Source organism: Salvelinus sp. IW2-2015, linkage group LG28, assembly GCF_002910315.2.
Source record: "Salvelinus sp. IW2-2015 linkage group LG28, ASM291031v2, whole genome shotgun sequence".
NCBI lineage: Eukaryota > Metazoa > Chordata > Actinopteri > Salmoniformes > Salmonidae > Salvelinus > Salvelinus sp. IW2-2015.
The window spans coordinates 7,519,567-7,530,696 of record NC_036868.1 but is presented as its reverse complement, the minus strand read 5'-3'; the positions used below and the strand labels follow the sequence as shown (position 1 = coordinate 7,530,696).

The following is an 11,130-nucleotide window of genomic DNA, read 5'->3' as shown; positions in this document are numbered from 1 at the left end:
TCGACCCGGAAGTGTTTCTGATTTACTCACATGTGGACTGGATTTTAACAGTGACGGGAACGTGCTTACTGTGTTGTGATACAATCTAGACAGACAAGCAAGTGATGCACCTCACGATTTGGTCAACGAAGAATATAACAACATATTACAGTCTTTATCGATTATCACAAATTTCGCTGTGGATCTCTCTTGCCTAAACGACAAATGGTACGATGGAAAATTTAGAATTGAGCCTGTCATCACTGGGTACCATATCCAGACATATTGACAAAAGTCACAACGAACTCAGCAAGTATTTAGCAAAACAGGTAAGATACATTTCTCCTTGACGTGTTATAAACACAATAGTGTGTAATATGTCTGTTTTGACCTATTGATAAGTGATGCACCCTATATGTGCACGTGCATATTCCACCCTCTTAAATATCCATTTGTCTATTTACAATCCAAACAATTGCACTACGCCTACACCCCATCTTAATAAATGCAAATGTGACCTAATTACAATTGTCTTTGCTCAGGACGCTATTTACATGACATTGATGGATGTCCCTTGAGATTGGAGGGTGTAGACATAGCCCACCCATGCCTATAGTTGCCTGGCATGTCCTAATGAATTCAAATGTCAGTCTAGACTTACCCCTGATATGTCTTTCTGTCTGTAGATATGGAGCCAGCAGGACAGACACTGCATTCTGGCTTGTTTGGCTCAGCTTCTGTTGGAGAAGGACTATACGCTGCTGCTCGCCCGCCACCTCCGGCCCCTGATTCTTGACCTGCTGGAGAGGAACGCAGAGAGGATCAAAGCAGATGGCAGGATCAACCATGATCTCCACGAGCGCCTGTGTGTGGCGCTTAGCAAACTCCTCGGTGTCAGTCCTGATGCACAGGCGTAAGTAGTGAACCCTGCATGATCACTGATCATTAGAGATGATGGAAAAACACTTCATAAACACTAGCTATTTTMTCCATTCTCTTCTAAGGGCTTGAAGTGGCATGAAAAAGCTGCCAATACTCACTTTATATTTTACTGTATCAGGGTTTGTATTTTCGAGGATTGTTATTAGTATTCTATGAGAAWGGCCAGTTTTCAAGCAGTAGAAAATAATCTGTACTACCGATCAGCACTGGCCCACATCAACCACTACTTCTAACAACCTCTGTTGCACTTTCCTCATTATCAGGTTTGCTGCGAGGTACTTCAACGATGCCCCTCCAGTGTTCCAGAGGCTCTTCTTCACCAGTGAAGAGTCCTCGTCTGTCCAGTACGGCCCCAGGAGGATGAAACTGCGGGATTTGATGGGCGCTACTCTCCGCTTCCTCCAGAGTGACTGTACCAAGTTCCGAGTCCTCTGGGACTGGAGTGCCTGCGTGTCTCAGCTACTCACCAGCGACGTCATGGTTCGAGGGTGTGTATCTACCTTGTCTACCATTCCCTCAGTATCTATTCTCTCTCAGGCCCTACGACAGACGAGCGTCCTGTCCAGGAGTGTACTTATACATCAAACTGCCTCACGCTACAGAAACAGGCTGGATGCTTTGCTTGATGCTTTTACAAATGTCTGTATTCATGTGAAGTCAAGCTTAGTGATCTTCTGGATTCTTTCCCGTTTAGTTACACTGCCCAGTGTCTGGCTCTGGTGTCTCACATGACTGATAATCAGAAATCCATCTTCTTGAGAAAGGTGCTGTCGAGTGACGAGATTCTGCACATGAAGATAAAGTATGTACATTTCTATTGGACTGATTTTGAACACTGTTGACGATTGGTGGACGTTGATTGAGATGGATGAATAAAGGTTTTTTGCATGTTATTATAATGCACACATTGTGAACTCAAATGTAGACTTGCATGTCTTCACAGATTGCAGATATGAATACAATGTTCAGTTTATAACRTTTGCTTTTATCGGCTTATAAACACAGGTCACTGGAGGAGACTCAGCAGTTGGAGGTAGAGAAGGCCCTGGTGCTGGCTAACCAGGGCACTGTGATGTGGCACCAGGAGAAGGTGAACAAGTTCACCCGGGGCCAGGTGGTGTCAGAGGACCTGTCCCAGACCGTGGTGGCTGTCTGTGGGGTGGTGTTACCTAGGATCGCCCCAAAACAGACAGAGCAGGTAAGACTTCCTATCCTGGTCCCAGATTTGTTTGTGCTTTTGCCTGCTCCATTGTTATTGGCAAGCTATTTGGCATGACAATTCCATTAGGAGTTGGCAGGAGAGCAGAAACAGACTGGCAGCCAGGCTAACAACTTCCTGCTTAGATTTAGAGATTGGTTCTTTGTGAAAGACTATGGAATATATGGTTCAAACTACATCAGTGGTGTTGATTTGATAGGTGGCATTATATTTGTTCTCTTACTAACTTTAGGGTAACCTAAAACATCTGGTGCTAGTGGACTCAACCTGCCGCAACCTGCGGAGACTGGCCATGGCCGTGGCATCCCAGAAGGCTGTTCTTTTGGAAGGGCCCATTGGATGTGGTAAAACAGCCCTGGTGGAGTTCTTGTCTACAGTGACCGGACATACCAAAACACCAGAGATTCTCAAAGTTCAACTTGGGGATCAAACTGACAGCAAAGTAAGTGCAGTGATCCAATGTAGCAATCTATAAAATATAGAGTACCAGTCAAAAGTTTAGACATTCAGTTGAAGTCGGAAGGTTACATACACTTAGGTTGGAGTCATTAAAACTCGTTGATAAACCACTCCACATATTTCTTGTTAATAAACTATAGTTTTGGCAAGTCGGTTAGGACATCTACTTTGTGCATGACACAAGTAATTTTTCCAACCATTGTTTACAGACAGACTATTTCACTTYTAATTCACTGTATCACAATTCCAGTGGGTCAGAAGTTTACATACACTAAGTTGACTGTGCCTTTAAAACGCTTGGAAAATTCCAGAAAATGATGTTATGGCTTTAGAAGCTTCTGATAGGCCAATTGACATAATTTCAGTCAATTGGAGGTGTACCTGTAGATGTATTTCAAGGCCTACCTTCAAACTCAGTGCCTCTTTGCGTGACATCATGGGAAAATCWAAATAAATCAGCTAAAACCTCAGAAAAAAWMTTGTAAACCTCCACAAGTCTGGTTCATCCTTGGGCGCAATGTCCAAATGCCTGTAGGTACCACGTTCATCTCTACAAACAATAGTACGCAAGTATAAACACCATGGGACCACGCAGCCATCATACCGCTCCGGAAGGAGACGCGTTCTGTCTCCTAGAGATGAACGTACTTTGGTGCGAAAAGTGCAAATCAATCCCAGAACAACAGCAAAGGACCTTGTGAAGATGCTGGDGGAAACAGGTACAAAAGTATCTATATCCACAGTAAAACGAGTCCTATATCGATATAACCTGAAAGGGCGCTCAGCAAGGAAGAAGCCACTGCTTCAAAACCGCCATAAATACATATAGGGACACATATTGTACTTTTTGGAGAAATGTCCTCTGGTCTGATGAAACAAAAATGGAACTGTTTGGCTGTAATGACCATAGTTATGTTTGGAGGAAAAAGGGGGAGGCTTGCATGTCGAAGAACACCATCCCAAACTTTAAGCACGGGGGTGGCAGCATCATGTTGTGGGGGTGCTTTGCTGCAGGAGGGACTGGTGCACTTCACAAAATAGATGGCATCATGAGGGAGGAAAATTATGTGGATATATTGAAGCAACATCTCAAGACATCAGTCAGGAAGTTAAAGCTTGGTTGCAAATGGGTCTTGCAAATGGACAATGACCCCAAGCATACTTCAAAAGTTGTGGKAAAATGGCTTAAGGACAACAAAGTCAAGGTATTGGAGTAGCCATAAAAAAGCCCTGACCTCAATTCTATTGAAAATTTGTGGGCAGAACTGAAAAAGTGTGTGTGAGCAAGGAGGCCTACAACCCTGACATAGTTACACCATCTCTGTCAGGGGGAATGGGCCAAAATTCACCCAACTTATTGTGGGAAGCTTGTGGAAGGCTACCTGAAACGTTTGACCCAAGTTAAACAATTTAAAGGCAATGCTACCAAATACTAATTGAGTGTATGTAAACTTCTGACCCACTGGGAATGTGATGAAATAATTAAAAGCTGAAATAAATAATTCTCTACTATTATTCTGACATTTCACATTCTTAAAATAAAGTGGTGATCCTAATTGACCTAAAACAGGGAWTTTTTACTAGGATTAAATGTCAGGAATTGTGAAAAATGAGTTTAAATGTATTTGGCTAAGGTGTATGTAAACTTCTGACTTCAACTGTACCTACTCATTCAATTYTTTTTCTTTATTTTTACTGTTTTCTACATTGTAGAATAGTAGTGAAGTCATTAAAACTATGAAATAACACGTGAAATMATAAAAAAATTAAAATAAATGTACCTTTATTTATCTAGGCAAATCAGTTAAGATCAAATTCTTATTTTCAATGACGGCCTAGGAACAGTGGGTGAACTGCCTTGTTCAGGGGCAGAACAACAGATTTTTACCTTGTCTGCTCMGGGATATGATCTAGCAACCTTTCGGTTACTGGCCCAGTGCTCTAACCACTAGGCTACCTGCCGCCCCATATCAATCATGTAGTAACCAAAATAGTATTTTATATTTGAGCTTCTTCAAAGTAGCCACCCTTTGCCTTGATGACAGCTTTGGGTAAACCAAATTGTTTTTATATGTAGGTCTCAGTATTTTGTCTCCCCCATACCCCAACTTCTTATCTTGCCAAATTTTTAAGGAGTTTTGTTTACACACCTCCTTGACGGTATATACGCTATACACACTCTTGGCATTCTCTCAACTAGCTTCATGAGGTGCATTTCAATTAACATGTGTGCCTTTTTAAAATAATAGATTTTCTGCTTAATGCGTTTGAGCCAATCAGTTGTTGTGGCAAGGTAGGGGTGCTATACAGAAGATATCCCTATTTAGTAAAAGACCATGTCCAAATTATGGCAAGAGCAGCTCAAATAAACAAAGTAAAATAACAGTCCATCATTACTTTAAGACATGAAGGTCAGTCAATCCGGAACATTTCAAGAACTTTTCAAGTTTCTTCAAGTGCAGTCGCAAGATGATGAAACTGGCTCTCATGAGGACTGCCACAGGAATGGAAGACCCAGAGTTACCTCGGCTGCAGAGTTACCTCGGCTGCAGAGGATAAGTTCATTTCAGTTACCAGCCTCAGTAAATGCAGCCCGAATAAATGCTTCACAAAGTTCAAGTAACAGACACATCTCAACATCAAATGTTTGGAGGAGACTGCGTGAATCAGGACTTCATGGTCAAATTGCTGCAAAGAAACCACGACTAAAGYACACCAATAAGAAGAAGAGACTTGCTTGGGCCAAGAAACACGAGCAATGGACATTACACCAGTGGAAATCTGTCCTTTGGTCTGATGAGTCCAAATTTGAGATTTTTGGTTCCAACCACTGTGTCTTTGTGAGACGCAGAGTAGGTGAATGGATGATCTCTGCATGTGTGGTTCCRACCGTGAAGCATGGAGGAGGTGGTGTGGGGGTGCTTTGCTGGTGACACTGTCAGGGATTTATTTAGAATTGAAGGCACACCTAACCAYCYTGGCTACCACAGCATTCTGCAGCGATATGCCATACCATCTGGTTTGCGCTTAGGGCTATTTGACCAAGAAGGAGAGTGATGTAGTGCTGCATCAGATGACCTGGCCTCCACAATCACCCGACCTCAACCCAATTGAGATGGGTTGGACCGCAGAGTGAAGGAAAAGCAGCCAACCAAGTGCTCAGCATATGTGGGAACTCCTTCAAGACTTTTGGAAAAGCATTCCAGGTGAAGCTGGTTGAGAGAATGCCAAGAGTGTGTAAAGCTGTCATCAAGGCAAAGGGTGGCTGCTTTGAAGAATCTCATACAATATATTTTGATTTGTTTAACACTTTATTGGTTACTAGATGATTCCATATGTATTATTTCATAGTTTTGATGTCTTCACTATTATTCTACAATGTAGAAAATAGTAAAAATAAAGAAAAACCCTTGAATGAGTCGGTGTGTCCAAATTTTTGACTGGTACTTTATATTTTTCCTGAAACTCTAGCGTCGTCCTCTGAGCGCATTCTACTGTTTTTGAACGGTTGATATGAATGATCTAATCTATTTGCTGCTTTATTGCAGATGTTGCTTGGGATGTATCGCTGTACTGATATCCCAGGGAAGTTTGTGTGGCAGCCAGGTTCCCTGACACAGGCTGTCTCTAAAGGACATTGGATCCTGTTGGAGGACATTGACCATGCTCCTCTGGATGTGGTGGGGTTTTGCACAGCTGAATCACGCATGGAATTACATGAAGTGACCTGTTAATATAGTTATTACTGTAGTAGTAGGTTCAAGGCTACAAGGTATTTTATCATATGAGTTGTATGCCTTGCAGATATCTGTACTCCTTCCCTTGATGGAGAGTAAACAGCTGATGATCCCAGGACGGGAGGACTGCATTGAAGTGGCTCCAGGCTTCCAATTCTTTGCTACGAGAAGGTAAGAATGTCATGTGGCTCACGTGTGACCCTAAAAATATCATCCTCCTTTTACACAGAAAATAACTGATGTTTGTGTGTATCTGTAGAATGTTCCACAGTGCCGGAGGCTGGTACAGGCCACAGAATACCCACGCAGCTCTCTTGGACAAGTACTGGACTAAACTACAGATTGGAAACATGGCACGAGAGGAYCTGAAGAAGGTGAGCTGACTGAGGACATGATCCAATGGGGTCCACATCAATTTCCTGTGGTCTATAATATGACCAGTGTATTCTCTGTTTCAAGTGTGTTTTTTTCTAGCATAATGTACTACAGAATCCAAATTGCACTGTACTTTATAACCAGTTTTATCTTACTAATGAAGTTCCTGAAGCTAACAGTCGTGTTGTTCTTTGCCTGTGGAAACTTGGATATAATTTGCAATTGAAGCATTGTTTTAATTCTKTTTAAATCTCTCTTTAACTTTAACTGTTGTTCTTTGCCTGTGCAGGTGCTGGTGAACCGGTACCCTAAACTAACGGTTGTGGTGGAGCGCCTCCTGGACATCTACTGCCAGCTGACTGGAGAGAGGCACCCTGACCCGGTGGCACTGGGCCACACAGACAGTCTTCATGCCCCAGAGGTGTCTCATCACAGGCTGGAGGACAAGACCACGTCCCTGGAAGGGAGGGGACTGTCACTGAGGTAATGGCATGCTATGGCTGCTACCATGTTGTTATTTTGTGTTGCTACCATGCTGTGTTATGTGTTGCTGCATTGCTATGTTGTTGTCTTAGGTCTCTCTTTATGTAGTGTTGTGTTGTCTCTCTTGTTGTGATGTGTGTTTTGTCCTGTATTTATATTGTGTTCATTTTTAATCCCAGGCCCCCGTCCTCGCAGGAGGCCTTTTGCCTTTTGGTAGGCCYTCATTGTAAATAAGAATTTGTTCTTAACTGACTTGCCTAGTTAAATACAATAAAAATATATGCTCTTATTTTCAGCTCCCCCCCTTTTTTTTTTACTTTTAGCTTTTCTGTCTCATGTTGTTGCAATGAGCAATTTATTCATGTTCAGTTCTCTCATGGTTTATCTGATTCCCACCACAGGTGTCTATACACAATATTTTTTCCGCTGCATTGAAAGATGACACTGTCTCTCTGCCAGTATGAACTGGTGATGAACTCWTTGTCATGATTCCCTAGCTGCTCAGATCTACAGTAATTGTCAAGCCCCAGATACAGGTAAACCCAGCGGCCCCATCCATCCCACCACATGCGTCCCAGAGCAGAGGTGGGTTGTGGGGTTTACATTAGGATCTGCACTGGCCCACTGGGAGATGAAATGACCAGGCAGCTAGCCCTCAGGACTTTAATTAGCTTTCCACTGGGTGCTGCTGCCTGCGCTCGATGGCCCATCGATTGGACCGTTCTTTTCTATAGAGCTGGATCCACAGATGCTAGACGTTACACCAGGACAGCCCTTATCATTAGGTAACCAGTTCAGACCTGACCCTCTCATTTGTGGAGGCCACTCATTTTTCACCCATTTGTAAGGGTTCATACTGGGAATACCTGTGTATACGTGTTGGGCTCAGGGCTTTTCCCTTGGTGTAAAATCAAAATGTGAGCATGTTTTTCCATACGCCGCTGTGGGCCACTTGGATTATTATTATTTTAGAGCTGCATGCATCTCTGCAGTTAATGTACATACTGAATGTTGTTTTCATTTGAGTTTGCAACCTGGCCTGCTAAGCTCTTATGTAGGTCAGGACAGAATGGTTGGCCCTATTGGATCAACTGTTTCTCAGCTGAATCTTTTCTCCAATCATTGATGGAAACTTAACCTGGTCCTAAATCTGTATGTCCTTAAGCCAACTCCTCTGTTTATCATTGCCATATTTATGTAACCCAGGGCTCTCCAACCCTGTTCCTGGAGKGCAACCGTCCTGTAGGTTTTCACTCCAACCTTAATCTAGCGCACCTGATTCTAATAATATAGTAGTTGATCAAGTGGATCAGGTTAGTTACAACTGTGGTTGGAGTGAACCTACAGGAGGGTATCTCTCCAGGAACAGGGTTGGAGTGAACCTACAGGAGGGTAGCTCTCCAGGAACAGAGTTGGAGAGCCCTTATGTAACCTCTACTCTATATTTTACAGAGACCTGCTGAAATGGTGTGAGAGGATCAGCAGTAACTTTGACAGCACCTCGTCTGCCTCCGCTCAACATGTCTTCTTGGAGGTGAGCCTCGAGTCACAGCAGCACAGGCTGCCATTGCAATGTTGTCACCCTCCTGCCATTGTTTACTATGCTAATGAAGCTTTCCGGCTTGAACTGTTGTTGTTCACCACGGATAATTCTGAACTTGTCTCTTAGAATTCTGTGGCTATGTAGAACTGGCAAGGTTAGACTCTGGTAAGGTTATTACCTAATCTATGTTAGGATGGAAAATCCTTTAGCCGTAATAGTGTTCAACACTTTTTTCATAGCTCTTTAGGGTTAGCCTCCTGAACCAGAACTGACTGCGGATCAGGTTGGTTGAACAAAGCTAGTTCAGTATGACTGAGAATAGATTCATTGAGTTGGCACAATCCATATTTGAATGGAAAATCAATGTAGCTGTAACAGTTTCAGAAACTTTTAACAATTTGCCGCCCAAAAAAAGAATGCTCTTGTTAACTGTACTGTTTTGCGTCTTTCCCCCCTTTTAGGCCCTAGACTGCTTTACAGCTATGCTATCCCAACCAGAGAGGAGGCTGTGCATGGCTGAGGTCATCGGGAGCAAGCTCAACATCTCCAAAGAGAAGGTAAGTCCAGCATCACTGGAAATGATGGGCCTCTGCTGACAGCATATCAAAACAAGTTCAGTACTGATGTACAAGTTTGTCGTATTTTAGGACATGATGTATGATCTACAGTCTCCTGACATAGAGCAAGTCCCAAATGGCACTCTATTCCCTATATAATGCACTACTTTTGACCAGAGCCCTTTGAGTGCCATTTGCCAAGGGTGCCGTATTGGACAGACATGGTGATGGTTGTTGACTGTTGACATGATGGTTGTGTGCATAGAAATAATAATACATGAATTAATTCTCATTTCTAAGGTTAGAACTTCCAAGCCATTCTATTAATTCTWATTTCTATGGTCGTGTGCCTCTCAGGCTGCACATTTCTGCCAGATGTACCAGCCTGGCATCTCTGTCACAGAGCTGGAGGCCTTGGTGGGCAGAGTGACCCTGGAACGGAAGCAGAACGAAGTGGTCCGCATCTGCAAGTAAGTCAGCAAAATGTGTGACCCTAAATTGAATGAGTTGCCATCTGATGCACCGCAATTTGTTAAAGTCAATTAAGTACCCGGCCACATAAGGGTTAGTAGTCCGATATTTGCCTGACAGCTGTCGCTTATGGAACACACTGAGTCAGCTGCCAGCCCTGCCAGTCTGTGCCCATAACCTGTCTGTTTAGACAATATAGATGTAACTGTCGCTTTGCCAGGCCCAACACTTACCCAGCCAAATAGACTCCCGCTGGTTGATTGAATAAACATTGAATTGATCACTAACTACACACTTTGATAAACCAGAAAATATTCCAGTCCTCAGCGTATGACTAAAAACAAAAACCCTACAGCAGAAAGGCGCCTTTGGAAATCTACAATTGGGGGGAACAAAAAAGTATATTTGTTGATGAATGTATTATTAATATATATTTTGACCTGGTTTCAAGTATATGCTTGTTGAAATTGTTGTAGGTAAAATTTGAGATAGGTTAGGTTATACTTTTACTCAATGTGTATCTCAATGTGCACAGTGAGAAGCAGACATTTGCTGCCACGCGGCCCTCTGCAGTGCTTTTGGAACAGCTAGCGGTGTGTGTTACCCAGGGCGAGCCCATTCTGTTGGTCGGAGAGACGGGCACGGGCAAGACATCCACTGTGCAGTACCTGGCTGGAATCACTGGTGAGACGCAACACTCTGCCAGAAAGCTTCTCTCAGACAACATGGTACAGTGGGAACCCACTAACCAACACCTCTGTTCCCCTTCTCTCCAGTGGGAACCCACTAACCACCACCTCTGTTCCCCTTCTCTCTCTCCCTCTCCAGGACACAGGTTACGGGTGGTGAATATGAACCAGCAGAGTGATACAGCTGACCTGCTAGGAGGGTAAGGGAATTAGTCATTTTCTTGTATGAACTTACACCTATACCAGCATATTCAGACAGGGATATTACACTGGCCTGCATTGGTACTGAGTAGGCATATTCTCTTCCCTGATCTAAGGTATAAACCAGTGGACCACAAGCTGATCCTGCTGCCCCTGCGTGAGGCCTTCGAGGATGTGTTCTCCCAGACTTACTCCCGCAAGCAGAACCTAACCTTCCTGGGCCATGTGCAGACCTGCTTCAGGGGCAAGCGCTGGCAGGACCTCCTTAAGCTCATGGACCACGTTTGCAAGTCGGCCCTCAGCAAGTCGGAGCTGCAGGAAAAAAACAATGGTACCACCACACTCTTTAGATATTGTTTGCATCCCAAAATGACACCCTATTCCATAATGGCTTCAGAAAGTTTTCATACCCCTTGACTTATTCCACATTTGTGGTGCCTGAATTCAAAATTGATTACATTTTTTAAATAATGTC

At 43.4% G+C, this 11,130-nt stretch overlaps 1 protein-coding gene across 1 annotated transcript in view; it reads left to right on the top strand.

Moving 5' to 3' along the window:
* The first annotated feature begins 21 nt into the window (after nucleotides 1-21).
* LOC111954075 (midasin) overlaps nucleotides 22-11,130 on the top strand; it is a 55,542-nt gene continuing 44,433 nt past the window's right edge. Inside the window, 16 exon segments of the mRNA XM_070435793.1 lie at nucleotides 22-308; nucleotides 666-892; nucleotides 1,185-1,409; nucleotides 1,616-1,723; nucleotides 1,927-2,119; nucleotides 2,373-2,582; nucleotides 6,148-6,279; nucleotides 6,404-6,507; nucleotides 6,596-6,710; nucleotides 7,001-7,194; nucleotides 8,647-8,728; nucleotides 9,199-9,294; nucleotides 9,652-9,764; nucleotides 10,301-10,449; nucleotides 10,594-10,654; nucleotides 10,772-10,986. Coding sequence (XP_070291894.1) covers nucleotides 213-308; nucleotides 666-892; nucleotides 1,185-1,409; nucleotides 1,616-1,723; nucleotides 1,927-2,119; nucleotides 2,373-2,582; nucleotides 6,148-6,279; nucleotides 6,404-6,507; nucleotides 6,596-6,710; nucleotides 7,001-7,194; nucleotides 8,647-8,728; nucleotides 9,199-9,294; nucleotides 9,652-9,764; nucleotides 10,301-10,449; nucleotides 10,594-10,654; nucleotides 10,772-10,986 — 2,320 coding nt within the window. The 5' untranslated portion in view covers nucleotides 22-212.